We start from the raw sequence: 16,935 nt of genomic DNA, 5'->3' as shown, positions 1-16,935 counted from the left end.
GCCATACGGGGTTAAGGCCCCTCCAAGGACTCACCATTGTGAAGGGTTTCTTGATGCTCTGTGAGGTGAGAACGTCGCAGGAATTTCTTCCCACAGTGGGAGCAGGGGTATGGTCTCTCTCCTGTGTGAGTTTGTTGGTGTCTAAAGAGGTTTGATCTATCAGAGAAGCATCTCCCACACGTGGTGCAGGGAAAGGGCTTCTCCTTGGTGTGTGTCCTCTGGTGACGCAGGAGATCCCCACTTGTCCTGAAGCTCTTCCCACAATCCTGGCACTTGAAGGGCTTCTCTCCCGTGTGGGTCAAACGGTGATATCTCAGGGTGGTCCTCGAGCCCAAGACCTTCCCACAATACTCACACACGTACTTCTTGTCTCTGGAGCTACTCGGTGTTTGGGCTGCGCCTTCTTCAGTGTCTTCAGCAGACATCCCTTTGAAAGAGCATTTTTGTTGTTCTCTTGGTACCCCATCCTTCCCCTTCCTTTCCTCCTCTTCCTCTATCCCTCCCCCATCCCTTCTCCTTCTTCACCCTGGAACAGCACCCACCCTTCATTCCCAATTTCACATGTCCAAAAATCTCCCCACCCACCCCGGGTCAGCTTCCCACAATCCTGGCACTTGAAGAGATTCTCACCAGTGTGGGTCCGTTGGTGATGGCGCAGGGAATAGTTCCTGGTGAAGACCTTCCCACAGTGCTCACACTTGTACTTCTTCTGTCTGGAGGTCCTCTCTGTTTGGGTTGTGTCTTCTTGAGAGTCTTCATCATACGTCCCTTTGAAAGAGCATTTTCGGGGTCCTCTTCTTCTGTGTCTCCCTTGTGTATCATCTGGCTGCTGTTGGCCATCGTGCTCCACGTCCACTGTGGGGCTCTGGGGCTCCTCTTTGGGCTCTTGCAGCATCCCCCTCTGCTCTTCCCTGGGCTGGCACTGCTCCTCCTTCTGCTTGTCTGTCCCAGCCCCTGTGGGGAGACCAAAGGGGCTCAGCTGGGGGCTCTTAAGGCACATGAAGAGCAGCCACCTACTCCATGTCTCTGCCTGCTCGGCTCCCTCCGTTCCCTTCTCATCCTTCTCACGTCCTGCACGGCCTTGCCAGCTTGCCCGTTGGCGTCGTGTTGTGCTTTGAGCCCCGAGGGCACCTGAGCCCCACCCAGATGCTCCCTTGTCCCTTTCCCACCAGGGATTGGGAGAAAAATTAAACGAAAGGCCGGGAGGGATCCAGACAAAGACAGGGGAGGGATGACTCCCCCGTTATATGCTTGAGCAACAGACAGACTCCATCGGGGAAGGAAGAAAGAACAGCAATCGAATTTGAACATCCCCACCCCCACCAATGTACCAATGTGACAGAGCAGGACAACCACATCTTCAAAACACCTTCCCCCCCCATCCCTTCTTCCCGGACTCAGCTTTGCTCCCCATTTCTCTCCCTGCTCCCCCCACCGGCGCAGGGATGGGGGTTGGGGTCAGTCCATCACTCGTTTTCTCTGCTGCTCCTTCCTCCTCAGGGGGAAGACTCCTCACACTCCTCCCCTGCTCCGGCGTGGGCTCCCTCCCACGGGAGACAGTCTCCAGCATCTTCCTCCCATGTGGGTCCCTCCCAGGGGCTCTGGGGGGGCATCTGCTCCCCCGTGGCTCTGCTCGGGTGCAGGACAGTCTCTGCTCCAGAGCACCACCCCCCTCCTGACGTCCTTCCTCACCCTCGCTGTTTGCAGAGGTATTTCCCTCCCACCCTCCTCCTCCCAACTTCCCCTGTTTAAATCCCTTATCTCAGACCACGACGCCGTCGCTAATTGGCTCGGCCTTGGCCAGGGGCGGGTCCGACTTGGAGCCCGGGCAGCTTTGAGCATCTTCTCCCAGGAGCCCCCCCTGTAGCCCCCTCCCCTGCTCCCAACCCCTCCACACACAAACCAGCACAACAGGGTGCAGCCGGGTGGGTGCTGAGCCCCGGGCAGGGGGTGCTGAGCACCCCGAGAGGCGGCAGCAGGTACCCTGTCTATACCCTGCCTGTACCCTGCCCGTACTCTGCCCGCGGTACCGGCACGGGGGGGGACACCCAGGAGTGCTGCGGGTTATGGGGGGCGGCTGGACGTGGATTCTCCATCCCTCAGGGAAATCCCTGCAGGGAAGGGGGGGCTGTGCATCTCCATCGCTGGCCCTCTCGGGGTGTGGGGGGAGTTTCAGGGGGCGCTGTGAAAGTGGGGACCAAGCGTGGGCGCTGGTCAAGTGTGAAGAAGGCGGAGGGATGGGGGAGGAGTAAAGCTGGAAGAGGTGGAGGGAAGGAGGAGGAACAGGACCATGAGGATGAGGGATAAAGGCCGAGCAGAAGGAGGAGGGATGGAGGAGAGGGAGGGATGGAAGAGGAGCAGGAGGAGTGAGGATGAAGGAGGGGGAGGGGTGGAGGAGGAGCACGACCAGCAAGAGGGGACACACACACAATCTGCCGTAATTAAGCCGGGGACGGGAATAGACCGTGACTGCCAACTCAGTTGAAGACCAAGAAGCCGTGTCCCCCCTCACCCTTTGAGTTGGGCCACAAGAATTACAAGACACTCTACGCTGACATCACGACGAGGCGCGTTGTTAACCAGTGAGGGACAAAGCGATAAGAAACCGGCCCCGGTCACTACAGTCCCGGTGTCTCCGTGTGGGCTGAAGTGTAGAAATCCAGGGAAGTTCTTTGGGGCGGGGCGCTGGCCGGGGGGAATTACCACCAGCCCCCAGCTCTGCGCCCACATGGGATAAATCAATCCCTCTGCTCGGGGGGTGTGTTGGCATCTGGCACCGGGGGTGAACGACCCCGCTTGTGGGACAAGAGTTCTGGGGACCAGATGGGACCACGCTGACAGCCTTGACCAGTTCATCTTTTGGTGTACAAAAAGGTGCATTAGGAAACTCCTTTTGGGTACCAAAATGGGAGCTACTACTTCCCAGGAGACACCTCTCTGCTCTCCTCTAGGAGGCATCCTGAGAAATGGGAATAAAGTAGGAGGCGATTCCCATGACTATATGTAAGTTACAGCGGTGTTGTAATCAGTGGCAGCCACGATATCAACTGGAGGATGGGGAAAAATGGCCTGAAAATGGAACTTCAAAATATAAAACTGTGTTGCAATTACTGTTGATTTGTCACACAAGTGACAAATGGGATGTAGCTGCCCCTGTTGATTTGTCTTTTGTTTAATACGTGATCACAAAACTTGTCAGAAATGTAACTGCTTGATATCTGAGGCTGCTGGAAGGTATGTATGAGCAGAAAGTGTTAATGTTTCTAAAGAAAAAGGGATGTTCTAAAAGTTGTGAAACTTGAAAGGTAAAAAGACTGTGTTAAGGGTGGTGGGGAGGCTGAGGACGTGCAGATGTTGGTCCCAAAAGGGAATCTGGTGAATTTAAAACAAAGGGATGAAAAAAAGAAATCCCAGGAAGAAGACTGTGACTCTGGAAAAGATGGAGCTAAAAGCAGGAGCCCAGCTGGTAAGGAAGAAACACAATGCCAGCCACCTGGAAGCTCGGAAAGGACTAGACCCTATAATAAACCCTTTTTGGAAGGTGGACAGTGAAGGGAATGTCAATCAGAGTTCAATGCTCCAATGCTACTGGTGAGAAAACCTCCCTCTCCTGAACACAGGTTGGTACAGGGTTGAAGGGGAGTGAATGTGAGAACTCCAGACGTGCACCCTGTGGTCCCGAATCCGTATCCCCTCCTCGCCTCGGTCCCGGACAGTAATACTGGTTTTACAGGGCTGCATTTGAAAGATGCTTTCTTCCGTATACCGGTGGTCGAGCAGAGCCAGACTGTTTCTGCTTTGGACTGGGAAAACCCGACCACCGGGCGGAAGATGCAGCTCTCTTGGACGGCCCCTCCCCACGGATTCAAAACCAGCCCCATGCTCTTTGGTACCAGAATGAGAACAGTGGCGCAGAGAGTACAAAACCATAATATTGTTGCAATCTGTGGACAATTTACTAATTGATCTGATCGCTCTGAGGAGGGTTTAGAGGCCACACGCAGTTTCCTCAGTTTTTCTGGCATTGCTGGCAGCGGTTGGGCATCTCCCCGGGGTGGATCCGCTGGTGCAAGATGAGTGTTTGCTTCTGAGCAAAGGATTCCCCACAGTCACAGCAGGAAGAAGGTTTCTCTCCAGTGTGGGTCCTCCGATGCGTGGAAAGGCTCGAGCTGTGGCTGAAGCACTCCCCACACTCCAGGCACTTGAACGGTCTCTCTCCCTTATGGACCCTGTGGAGGGAGATGAGGCTGGAGAAGTCCTTGAAGGTCTTCCCACAATCTGGGCACTTGTAGGGTCGTTCTCCTGTGTGATTTCTTTGGTGACGTCTCATGCTGTTACTCCAGGGGAAGATCTTCCCACACTCAGGTCATTTAGAGGTCCCCCGCTTGGCACGGGCCACCAGCTTGCTCGTGGCTGCATGGGTGTTCTTCACGCCATCCCCTTGTCCCGTCGGTGTCTGCTCCTCCTTGCTCTCCAACTTCTCCTCCAGCACCGGGGGTGCTTGTCCTGGCTCCAGCTGGGTGCTCGGTGCCTGCTGGAGAAAGAGAAATCCATTGCACTAAGCCATCCCCACCCACAGCTCCCCCAGGGCCTGGGACATCTCAGGCTAAACCCCCCAAGGCCTCACCATTGTGAAGGGCTTGCTGATGTCTCTGATAACTGTGCTGGAAGATGTGAGTGTGGGATTTGTTTGTGGGTGCGCACAATTTTTTCTCCCTCCTCCCCCCACCGGTACAGGGGCCAGGGATGGGGGTTGGGGTCAGTCCATCACCCGTTGTCTCTGCTGCTCCTTCCTCCTCAGGGGGAGGACTCCTCACACTCCTCCCCTGCTCCGGCGTGGGCTCCCTCCCACGGGAGACAGTCTCCAGCATCTTCCTCCCATGTGGGTCCCTCCCAGGGGCTCTGGGGGGGCATCTGCTCCCCCGTGGCTCTGCTCGGGTGCAGGGCAGTCTCTGCTTCAGAGCACCTCCCCCCTCCTGGGGTCCTTCCTCACCCTCGCTGTTTGCAGAGGTATTTCCCTCCCACCCTCCTCCTCTTTCTCCTCCTCCTCCCAACTTCTCTTTTTTAAATCCCTTATCTCTGAGCACGACACCGTCGCTAATTGGCTCAGCCTTGGCCAGGGGCGGGTCCGACTTGGAGCCGGGAACTTCGAGCATCTTCTCAAATGAGCCCCCCCTGTAGCCCCCTCCCCCGCTCCCAACCCCTCCACACACAAACCAGCACAACAGGGTGCAGCCGGGTGGGTGCTGAGCCCCGGGCAGGGGGTGCTGAGTACCCCGAGAGATGGCAGCAGGTACCCTGCCTGTACCCTGCTTGTACCCTGCCTTCACCCTGCCTGTGGGACCAGCAATTGCGTGTGGTGGTTTAGGCCCTGCCGGGACCTGAGGCCATGATGCCGCTGCCCCTCTCCCACCCTCGGACCGGACGGGGCAGGTAGTGAAATACAAACCCCGGGGTTGAGATAAGGAAAAATTAATACAACAGTGTTACAACAACAAACTGAACAACAACAACAGCAACAACAACAACAACAACAACAACAGTGATAACAATGAACAGAACAAGAGATATACCGCATGGATACAGCAGTGAGGGGACCGACCCGGACAAAAGCCGTCCCTGCTCTTCCCACGCTTGGGCGCCCGGACCTGACCTCAGCGTGGTATTGAATAACCCGGCTGGAGCTGCCTCCCCACTGCTGGGAAACTTAACCCTATCCTTGCTGAACCAGGACATAATCCACCCCTTTATTCTATACCATCTGCGTCATGCCCAGCTGTCATTCAGCTATTAACAATAACAAAAAAAACAATTAACAAAAGCGCAATATAATTCACGGTATGTTCTCACCCAAAATCGGTTCCCCTTGTGGCACGCATTGGACCTCTCCATCCTCCTGCAGCACCCACCAGGTGCACCCCGGTCCTTGAGCAAAAGCAATCCCGTGGATGGGTTTGCCTTTGCCCAGCGCAGGACTAACCCAGACCATTTTTCGCAGCACATCCCTCATGCGCACCACAGGGACTCTATCCCCATCCACAACACGTGGAAGTTTTGACTGAGCCGGGCCAGCTCGACTGCCAGATCCTCTTGTGTTGACTAACCAAGTGGCCTTTGTCAGATGTGTGTCCCTGTGTTTGAAGGTTCCACCCCCCATTGCTCTCAATGGAGTTTTTAACAGTCCATTGTAGCGCTCGATCTTCCCAGAGGCTGGTGCGTGGTAGGGGATGTGGTAGACCGACTTGATGCCGTGTTCTTCTGCCCAGGCATCTATGAGGTTGTTTCGGAAGTGAGTCCCGTTGTCTGACTCAATCCTCTCTGGGGTGCCGTGTTGCCACAGGACTTGGTTTTCAAGGCCCAGCATGGTGTTCCAGGTGGTGGCGTGGGACACTGGATAAGTTTCGAGCCACCCAGTGGTTGCTTCCACCATTGTGAGCACGTGGCGCTTACCTCGGCGGGTCTGTGGCAGTGTGACGTAGTCGATCTGCCAGGCCTCTCCATATTTATATTTCATCCATCGATCTTCATTCCGCTGGTGCTTCACCCATTTGGCTTGTTTGATCGCAGCACACGTCTCACATCCGTGGATGATCTCTGCGATGGTATCAATGGTGAGGTCCATCCCTTGATCTCGAGCCCACTTGTATGTTGCATCTCTGCCTTGGTGGCCCGAGGTCTCATGGGCCCACTGGGCTATGAACAGTTCACCTTTACACTGCCAGTCCAAGTCCACCTGAGCCACTCTGATCTTAGCAGCCTGGTCCGCCTGCTGGTTGTGTTGATGTTCATCAGTGGCTCGACTCTTGGGTATATGGGCGTCCACATGGCGCACCTTCACAACGAGGTTCTCCACCCAGGCTGCAATATCCTGCCATACTTCAGCGGCCCAGACGGGTCTGCCCTTGCGTTGCCAGTTGCTGTTTCCATTGCTGCAACCACATCCACAGGGCATTTGCCACCACCCACGAGTCAATGTAGAGATAGAGCCTCAGCCACTTTTCTCGCTCAGCAATATCCAAAGCCAGCTGGGTGGCTTTCACCTCTGCGAACTGGCTCGATTCACCTTGTCCCTCAGCAGCTTCAGTGACTCGTCGTGTGGGACTCCACACTGCAGCCTTCCATCGTCGATGTTTTCCCACAATGCGACAAGACCCATCAGTGAACGGGGCATATCGTTTCTCCTCATCTGGCAGCTCGTTATATGGTGGGGCCTCCTCAGCATGTGTCACCTCCTGTTCTGGTGACATCCCAGAATCTTTGCTCTCTGGCCAGTTTGTGATCACCTCCACTATTCCTGGGGGGTCGAGGTTCCCTATTCAAGCCCGTTGTGTTATCAACGCAACCCATTTACTCCACGTGGCATCTGTTGCATGATATGTGGAGGAGCCTTTCCTTTGAACATCCATCCCAGCACCGGCAGTCGGGGTGCCAGGAGGAGCTGTGTCTCAGTGCCGACCACTTCTGAGGCAGCTCGAACTCCTTCGTACGCTGCCAGTATCTCCTTCTCAGTCAGGGTATAGTTAGCTTCAGAGCCTTTGTATCCCCAGCTCCAAAAGCCCAGTGGTCAGCCTCGGGTTTCCCCATCTGCTCTCTGCCAAAGGCTCCAGGAAGGGCCATTCTCCCCGCTGCGCTGTAGAGCACGTTCTTAATCTCCTGCCCTGTCCGGACTGGCCCAAGGGCCACTGCCTGGGTAATCTCCTGCTTAATTTGTTCAAAGGCTTGTTGTTTCTCAGGGCCCCATTTAAAATCGTTCTTCTTGCGGGTTACGTGGTAGAGAGCGCTCACAATCAGGCTGTAGTTTGGGATGTGCATCCTCCAGAACCCCACAGCGCCCAGGAAAGACTGAGTCTCCTTTTTGGTGGTTGGTGGGGCCATGGCTGTTATCTTGTTTATCACCTCCATTGGGATGTGGCGAGGCCCATCTTGACATTTTATCCCTAGGAACTGAATCTCCCTTCCAGGCCCCTTAACTTTCTGTCTCTTGATGGCAAAACCAGCCTTCAGGAGGATTTCAATTATCTTCTTTCCTTTCTCAAAGACTTCCTCAGCTGTGTCCCCCCATACAATGATATCATCAATGAACTGCAGGTGTTCTGGAGCCCCACCTTTCTCCAGTGCAGTATGGACCAGTCTATGGCAAACGGTGGAGCTGTGTTTCCACACCTGGGGCAATCGATTCCAGGTGTACTGGATACCCCTCCAAGTGAATGCAAACTGTGGCCTGCACTCCGGTGCTATTGGAATGGAGAAAAACGCGTTAGCGATGTCAATCGTGGCGTACCACTTGGCTGCCTTCGACTCCAGCTCCTACTGGAGCTCTAGCATGTCCGGCACTGCAGCACTCATCGCTGGCGTAACTTCATTCAGGCCACGGTAGTCCACGGTCAGTCTCCATTCGCCATTAGGTTTTCTCACTGGCCATATAGGGCTGTTGAAAGGTGAGTGAGTCTTGCTGATCACCTTCTGGCTTTCTAGTCGATGGATCAGCTGATGGATGGGGACCAGGGAATCTCGGTTGGTACGGTACTGCTGCCGGTGCACCGTCTTGGTGGCAATTGGCACTCGCTGCTCTTCAACCTTAAGCAACCCCACCACCGAGGGGTCCTCTGAGAGGCCGGGTAAAGTGGACAATTGCTCAACCTCCTCCAGGGCAGCTATACCAAAGGCCCACCGGTACCCTTTTGGGTCTTTAAAGTACCCTCTCCTGAGATGATCTATACCTAGGATAGGGCATCTGGGCCAGTCACAATGGGTGCTTATGCCAGTCCTTCCCAGTTAGGCTCACTTCAGCTTCTAATAGGGTCAGCTGTTGGGATCCCCCTGTCACTCCGGAGATGCAGATGGATTTGACCCCACTGTAACTTGATGGCATCATGGTGCACTGTGCGCCAGTGTCTACCAAGGCCTTATACTCTTGTGGTTCTGATGTGCCAGGCCATCGGATCCACACCTTCCAGTAAATCCGATTATCCCTTTCCTCCACCTGGCTGGAGGCAGGGCCCCTCTAATCCTGCTCACCATCACTCACTTGTTGTAAGAATGACTCCTGCAAGAATGACTCACTGGTCCCCTCAAGAGGGTCAGGCATAACATTGGCCATTCTGTTCTGTCTGGGGGATTTCTGACTGGACACTGGAGCTGCGTCTCTCTTTGAAGACTCCCCTTTCATGGTGGTCTTCCCTTTCAGCTGCTGTACTCGTGCAGCTAGGGCGGGAGTGGGCTGTCCATCCCACCACCTCGTGTCTTCTCCATGGTTGCGGAAGAAGAACCACAGGGTGCCCCATGGTGTGTACCTTCCGCTGTCCTTCTCTTGGGTGGGGAAGCGCCTGCTTCTAATGGCTGAGACATCGGCCTGTGCAGGTGGAATGTAGGACATGTCCTCTTCCACTTTCTGGAGCCTCTGAGACAGTTCCTCTACAGCTGAAACCCAGGCACGTTGGGAGGAAGGGAGACTTCCCTCATATTGCCAGAGCTGGATAATCATTTCGTCCACTGTCTGAGTCTGGGTGTCTCGCCACCAGGACGCTACTGCTAATGCTTTGGAATGTGCCTCTGGTCCACTTTGCAGGAACTTCTGCCACATCAGCTGTGTGCAAGGGGCCTGATCTGGATCCATTGGTGACCACTCAGCATTCAGATCACCATAGATCATGTCAAACACAGCCATTTCCCTGAGGTTTTGGATGCCTTTCTCCATGTTGGTCCACTTGCCTAACAGACACAGAGCATCATCCTTGTACGGGTACCTCTCCCTCACACCGAGCAGGAGTCCCCTCCAAAGGCTGAGGGTTTGAGTCTGTCTCCCTATTGCCTTGTCAATACCAACTTGCTTGGCTAAAGATCCCAGCTGCTTGGCCTCTCTCCCCTCCAATTCCAAAACACCAGCTCCACTATCCCAGCATCGGAGCAGCCAGGTGAAAATCTGCTCGCCTGGAAGGCGGCTGAAATTCTTCCGCATATCTCTCAACTCACTCAGGGATAGAGATCAGGTGATCACCTCCGGCTCTTCCTCCTGTTCTTGTGCTGGGCCTGGCTCATCTCCATCCCTTACTATGCGAGCTGACTTTTTGGTATATTTGGTTTTCTGTATCGGGGCGACTGGTACTGGCGCTGCCTGTCCCCCTGGCCCAGCTGCTGTACCAGCAGGTTCACTTTCAGATCCTGCAGCCCTTTCTCCCCCTTGGGGGCAGTGAGTAGTGTTAAAGATGACACGGTAAGCATGGGCAAGTCCCCAGCACATCGCAGCGAGTTGTGTCTCCTGGGGCAGCACACCTTTTCCAAACACTCCACCAGTTTATCAGGACTCTGCATTTGTTCGGGAGTGAAATCCCAGAACACTGGGGGTGACCACTGACCCAGGCACTTGCCCATCTCTTCCCACACACCTTGCCACTCCCAACTATCTGCCCTCGGGGCAGGTTTCCGGGTGGTGCTACTATTGGAGAAATACTGCACGGCCCAAAACAAGGTCCAGCAGACGTTGAGAAAGCATTGTGCCGCAAGAACACTGCCCTGGATGCTGCAAGGATAGCTAAAACTCTCAAAAACTGAGAGGATCTCTTCCCCTGGCTCACCCACAGAGGGGGTGAGGCCCCTAACAAAAGCCCAGGCAGCAAACAGGTACCGGTTCACCCCCACGAGCAGTGACACAAGCATATTATAAGCAGTCTGCAGCCAGTACAGCAAAACAAGACCCTTGACACATTTTCCACTGCCAACAAACATCAGCACTGGGAACACACAGTGGATAGAAGGATTAATCCAGCCCCACCACGCAAGCAAATTGGGCAGCACTGCAAACGTTCCTTATCAAACAATACAAACAGAAACAGAGAAATAGCACCTAACAGATTGCTCTAACACACTCTGGTCAGGGTTTGTCTTTTTTTTTGTCCTTATCTCAACCCTCTCGTGCCCTACGTTGGGCACCAGAAAAGGCTGTGGTGGTTCAGGCCCTGCTGGGACCTGAGACCATGCTGCTGCTGCCCCTCCCTCACCCTTGGACCGGACGGGGCAGGGAGTGAAATACAAACCCTGGGGTTGAGATAAGGAAAAATTAATACAACAGTGTAAAAACAACAAACCGAACAACAACAACAACAACAGTGATAACAATGAACAGAACAAGAGATATACCGCACGGATACAGCAGTGAGGGGACCGACCCGCACAAAAGCCGTCCCTGCTCTTCCCACGCTTGGGCGCCCGGCCCTGACCTCAGCGTGGTATTGAATAACCCGGCTAGAGCTGCCTCCCCACTGCTGGGGAAACTTAACCCAATCGTAGCTGAACCAGGACAGATGGCCAGCCAGTTCCTCACCAAAACCTGGACAACCCCCAGCCGCAAACCCCCTCCTCTCCATTTTATGGATGGGCACGATGTGATACGAGGTTAAGGCGCCTCCGAGGACTCACCATTGTGAAGGGCTTTTTGATGCACTCTGAGGTGAGAATGTCGCCGGAATTTCTTCCCGCAGTGCGAGCAGTGGTACGGTCTCTCTCCTGTGTGAGTTTGTTCATGTCTAATGAGGGCTGTGCTATGGGAGAATCTTCTCCCACACGTGGTGCAGGGAAAGGGCTTCTCCTTGGTGTGTGTCATCTTGTGATGCCGGAGTTGACCACTTGTCCTGAAGCTCTTCCCACAATCCTGGCACTTGAAGGGCTTCTCTCCCGTGTGGGTCCGTTGGTGATATCTCAGGGTGGTCCTCCATTGAAAGACCTTCCCACAGTGATCACACATGTAAGCCTTGTCTCTGGAGCTACTCGGTGGTTGGGCTGCGCCTTCTTCAGTGTCTTCAGCAGACATCCCTTTGAAAGAGCATTTTTGGTGTTCTCTTGGTACCCCATCCTTCCTCTTCCTCTTCCTCCTCCTCCTCTATCCCTCCCCCATCTCTCTCCCTTCTTCACCCTGGAACAGCACCCACCCTTCATTCCCAATTTCACATGTCCAAAAATCTCCCCACCCCCCTGGGAGGGCCGGGAATGAAGATGGGGCAAGGCTGGGCTCTTGGCTGCTCCCACACACTGGGGGTGAACCTGGGAAGGGGGAAAAATCAGAAAAAGCGAGAAAACCTGTGCGTGGAGGTAAAAAGTAGTTTGTCAGGAGGAGACTGGAGGAGGCCATCACTCACCCCTGCCCAGGGGGAGATGGATGCCCAGCCAGTTCCTCACCAAAACCTGGCCAACCCCCACCCGCAAACCCCCTCCTCGCCATTTTATGGATGAGCACGATGCGATACGGGGTTAAGGCCCCTCCGAGGACTCACCATTGTGAAGGTCTTCTTGATGCTCTCTGAGGTGACAACGTTGCTGGAAATTCTTCCCGCAGTGCAAGCAGGGGTACGATCTCTCTCCTGTGTGAGTTTGTTCATGTCTAATGAGGGCTGTGCTATGGGAGAAGCTTCTCCCACACGTGGTGCAGGGAAAGGGCTTCTCCTTGGTGTGTGTCATCTGGTGACGCTGGAGTTGACCACTTGTCCGGAAGCTCTTCCCACAATCCTGGCACTTGAAGGGCTTCTCTCCTGTGTGGGTCCGTTGGTGATCTCTCAGGCTGCTCGTCGAGCCCAAGAACTTCCCACAATACTCACACATGTACTCCTTGTCTCTGGAGCTACTCGGTGGTTGGGCTGCGCCTTCTTCAGTGTCTTCAGCAGACATCCCTTTGAAAGAGCATTTCTGGTGTTCTCTTGGTACCCCATCCTTCCTCTTCCTCCTCCTCCTCTATCCCTCCCCCATCCCTCCTCCTTCTAAACCCTGTACCAGCACCCACCCTTCATTACCAATTGCACATGCCCAAGAATCACCCCCACCCCCCCGAGAGGGTAACCCACAATCCTGCAACTTGAAGGGATTCTCACCAGTGTGGGTCTGTCGGTGACGGCGCAAAATCCAGTTCCAGGCGAAGACCTTCCCACATTGTTCACAATTGTAGTCCTTCCCTCTGGAGCTACTCTGTGGTTGGGTTGTGTCTTCTTGAGGGTCTTCACCATACATCCCTTTGAAAGAGCATTTTCGGGGTGTTCTTGGTCTGTGGCTCCCTTGCGTATCATCTGGCTGCTGTTGGCCATCGTGCTCCACGTCCACCGTGGGGCTCTGGGGCTCCTCTTCGGGCCCTTGCAGCATCCCCCTCTGCTCTTCCCTGGGCTGGCACTGCTCCTCCTTCTGCTTGTCTGTCCCAGCCCCTGTGGGGAGATCAAAGGGGCTCAGCTGGGGGCTCTTAAGGCACATGAAGAGCAGCCACCTACTCCATGTCTCTGCCTGCTCGGCTCCCTCCCTTCCCTTCTCCTCCGTCTCTCGCCCCGCATGGCCTTGCCCATTGGTGTCGTGTTGTGCTTTGAGCCCCAAGGGCACCTGAGCTCCACGCAGCCCTTCCCTCGCTCCTTCCTCCTCAGGGGGAGGACTCCTCACACTCCTCCCCTGCTCCGGCGTGGGCTCCCTCCCACGGGAGACAGTCTCCAGCATCTTCCTCCCACGTGGGACCCTCCCAGGGGCTCTGGGGGGGCATCTGCTCCCCCATGGGTCTCCTCGGGTGCAGGGCAGTCTCTGGTCCGTCTCACCACCCCCCTCCTGACGTCCTTCCTCACCCTCACTGTTTGCAGAGGTATTTCCCTCCCACCCTTCTCCTCTATCTCCTCCTCCTCCCAACTTCCCCTGTTTAAATCCCTTATCTCAGACCACGACGCTTTCGCTAATTGGCTCAGCCTTGGCCAGGGGCGGGTCCGACTTGGAGCCAGGGCAGCTTTGAGCATCTTCTCCCAGGAGCCCCCCCTGCAGCCCCCTCCCCCGCTCCCAACCCCTCCACACACAAACCAGCACAACAGGGTGCAGCTGGGTGGGTGCTGAGCCCCGGGTAGGGGGTGCTGAGTACCCCGAGAGATAGCAGCATGTACCCTGCCTGTACCCTGCCTGTGCAACCGGCAAGGGGGTGTGGTGGTTTAGGCCCTGCCGGGACCCGAGACTATGTTGCCACTGCCCCTGCCCCACCCTCAGACCGGACAGGGCAGGGAGTGAAATACAAACCCTGGGGTTGATATACGGAAAAATTAATACAACAGTGTAACAACAACAAACCGAACAATAACAATAACTGTGATAACAATGAACAGAACAAGAGATATACCGCACGGATACAGCGGTGAGGGGACCGACCCGGACAAAAGCCGTCCCTGCTCTTCCCGCGCTTGGGCGCCCGGACCTGACCTCAGCATGGTATTGAATAACCCGGCTGGAGCTGCCTCCCCACTGCTGGGGAGACTTAACCCTATCCTAGCTGAACCAGGACATACCTGCTGGGGGTGATCACGGGAAGGGGGAAAAAAGAGAAAAATTGAGAAAACCCGTGCGTGGAGGTAAAAAATAGTTTGTCAGGAGGAGACTGGAGGAGGCCATCACTCATCCCTGCCCCGGGGCAGATGGATGCCCAGCCAGTTCCTCGCCAAAACCTGGACAACCCCCACCTGCAAACCCCCTCCTCTCCATTTTATGGATGAGCACGATGCCATACGGGGTTAAGGCCCCTCCAAGGACTCACCTTTGTGAAGGGCTTTTTCATGCTTTCTGAGGTGAGAACGTAGCAGGAATTTCTTCCCGCAGTGCGAGCAGTGGTACGGTCTGTCTCCTGTGTGAGTTTGTTGGTGTCTAAGGAGGCTTGTGCTATCAGAGAAGCTTCTCCCACACGTGGTGCAGGGAAAGGGCTTCTCCTTCATGTGTGTCATCTGGTGACGCCGGAGGTCCCCACTTCTCCTGAAGCGCTTCCCGCAATCCTGGCACTTGAAGGGCTTCTCTCCCGTGTGGGTCCGTTGGTGATCTCTCAGGTTGCTCGTCGAGCGCAAGGCTTTCCCACAATACTCACACACGTACTTCTTCTCTCTGGAGCTACTCGGTGGTTGGGCTGCGCCTTCTTCAGTGTCTTCAGCAGACATCCCTTTGAAAGAGCATTTCTGGTGTTCTCTTGTTACCCCATACTTCCTCTTCCTCCTCCTCCTCCTCCTCTATCCCTCCCCCATCCCTCCTCCTTCTTCACCCTGGAACAGCACCCACCCTTCATTCCCAATTTCACATGACCAAAAATCTCCCCACCCCCCCACGAGGGCCGGGGATGGAGATGGGGCAGATCGGGATGGGGCAGGGTTGGGCTGTTGGCTGCTCCCACCTGCGGGGGGTGAACCCGGGAATTGGGAAAAATCAGAAAAACTGAGAAAACCTGTGCGTGGAGGTAAACATAGTTTGTCAGGAGGAGACTGGAGGAGGCCATCACTCACCCCTGGCCAGGGGGAGATGGATGCCCAGCCAGTTCCTCACCAATACCTGGACAACCCCCACCCGCAAACCCCCTCCTCTCCATTTTATGGATGAGCACGATGCGATACGGGGTTAAGGCCCCTCCGAGGACTCACCATTGTGAAGGTCTTCTTGATGCTTTCTGAGGTGAAAACGTTGCAGGAATTTCTTCCCACAGTGTGAGCAGGGGTACAGTCTCTCTCCTGTGTGAGTTTTTTGGTGTCTAATGCGTTGTGAGCTATTGGAGAAGCGTTTCCCACACGTGGTGCAGGGAAAGGGCTTCTCCTTGGTGTGTGTCCTCTGGTGACTCAGGAGTTGCCCACTTGTCACGAAGCTCTTCCCACAATCCTGGCACTTGTAGGGCTTCTCTCCCGTGTGGCTCCGTTGGTGACTTCTCAGGGTGCTCTTCCAGCCAAAGACCTTCCCACAAATCTGGCACTTGAAGGGCTTCTCTCCCGTATGGGTCCGTTCGTGACATCTCAGGCTGGTCTTCCAGCCAAAGACCTTCCCACAAAACTGGCAGTTGAAGGGCTTCTCTCCCGTGTGGGTCCGTTGGTGATATCTCATGGCGGTCCTGTATTCAAAGACCTTCCCACAATACTCACACATGTACTCCTTGACACTGGAGCTACTCGGTTGGGCTGCGCCTTCTTCAGTGTCTTCAGCAGACATCCCTTTGAAAGAGCATTTTTGGTGTTCTCTTGGTACCCCATCCTTCCTCTTCCTCCACCTCCTCTATCCCTCCCCCATCCCTCTCCCTTCTTCACCCTGGAACAGCACCCACCCTTCATTACCAATTGCACATGCCCAAAAATCTCCCCACGCCCCCTGTGAGGGCCAGGGATGGAGATGGGGCAGGTCGGGATGGGGCAGAGTTGGGCTCTTGGCTGCTCCCACCCGCTGGGGGGTGAACGCGGGAAGGGGAAAAAAGAGAAAAAGTGAGAAAACCCGTTAGTGGACGTAAAAAATAATTTGTCAGGAGGAGACTGGAGGAGGCCATCACTCACCCCTGCCCAGGGGGAGATGGATGCCCAGCCAGTTCCTCACTGAAACCTGGCCAACCCCCACCCGCAAACCCCCTCCTCTCCATTTTATGGATGAGCACGATGCGATACGGGGTTAAGGCCCCTCCGAGGACTCACCATTGTGAAGGGCTTTTTGATGCTTTCTGAGGTGACAATGTTGCTGGAAATTCTTCCCGCAGTGCAAGCAGTGGTATGGTCTGTCTCCTGTGTGAGTTTGTTGGTGTATAAGGAGGGTTGAGCTATCGCAGAAGCTTCTCCCACATGTGGTGCAGGGAAAGGGCTTCTCCTTGGTGTGTGTCGTCTTGTGACGCAGGAGGTGCATACTTGTCCTGAAGCTCTTCCCACAATCCTGGCACTTGAAGGGCTTCTCTCCCGTGTGGGTCCATCGGTGATATGTCAGGGTGTTCCTCGAGCCCAAGGCCTTCCCACAATACTCACACACGTATTTCTTCTCTCTGGAGCTACTCGGTGGTTGGGCTGCGCCTTCTTCAGTGTCTTCAGCACTCGACCCTTTGAAAGAGCGTTTTTGGTGTTGTCTTGGTACCCCATCCTTCCTCTTCCTCGTCTATCCCTCCCCCATCCCTCCTCCTTCTTCACCCTGGAACAGCACCCACCCTTCATTCCCAATTTC

General features: G+C 55.1%; 2 protein-coding genes across 2 annotated transcripts in view; both read right to left on the bottom strand.

The window, feature by feature from the left end:
* Positions 1 to 16,935, bottom strand: part of LOC141917330 (uncharacterized) — a 79,578-nt gene that overhangs the window by 47,612 nt on the left and 15,031 nt on the right. Inside the window, exons 7-11 of the mRNA XM_074810437.1 lie at positions 16,422 to 16,814; positions 15,396 to 15,953; positions 14,531 to 14,923; positions 631 to 954; positions 35 to 427 (exon numbers count right to left, since the gene is read on the bottom strand). Of these exons, the coding sequence (XP_074666538.1) occupies positions 35 to 427; positions 631 to 954; positions 14,531 to 14,923; positions 15,396 to 15,953; positions 16,422 to 16,814 (2,061 nt within the window). The remainder of the gene's footprint in view (positions 1 to 34; positions 428 to 630; positions 955 to 14,530; positions 14,924 to 15,395; positions 15,954 to 16,421; positions 16,815 to 16,935) is intronic.
* LOC141917302 (uncharacterized) lies at positions 4,243 to 14,501 on the bottom strand. The gene is made up of 6 exons (XM_074810411.1): positions 14,457 to 14,501; positions 14,286 to 14,288; positions 12,858 to 13,383; positions 12,267 to 12,659; positions 11,416 to 11,808; positions 4,243 to 4,531 (listed from the first exon to the last, which is right to left on the bottom strand). Exons 1-6 carry the CDS (start codon positions 14,499 to 14,501, stop codon positions 4,371 to 4,373), a joined length of 1,521 nt encoding a protein of 506 aa, XP_074666512.1. The 3' UTR covers positions 4,243 to 4,370.

This window comes from Strix aluco, chromosome 37, assembly GCF_031877795.1.
Source record: "Strix aluco isolate bStrAlu1 chromosome 37, bStrAlu1.hap1, whole genome shotgun sequence".
Taxonomy (NCBI): Eukaryota; Metazoa; Chordata; class Aves; order Strigiformes; family Strigidae; genus Strix; species Strix aluco.
The sequence above is the reverse complement of the archived record's forward strand: the minus strand, read 5'-3'. Positions and strand labels throughout refer to the sequence as shown.

What these genes read in the sequence shown, in the direction of transcription:
- LOC141917302 (XM_074810411.1), bottom strand. Translation starts at nt 14,501, where the DNA reads ATGGCATCGTGCTCATCCATAAAATGGAGAGGAGGGGGTTTGCAG. An exon ending in TCAAGAAGACCTTCACAATG is followed by an intron (nt 11,809 to 12,266) that starts GTGAGTCCTCGG and finishes GCTCTTTCAAAG; the next exon opens with GGATGTCTGCTGAAGACACT. An exon ending in TCAAAAAGCCCTTCACAATG is followed by an intron (nt 4,532 to 11,415) that starts GTGAGTCCTCGG and finishes TTTCTCCAGCAG; the next exon opens with GCACCGAGCACCCAGCTGGA.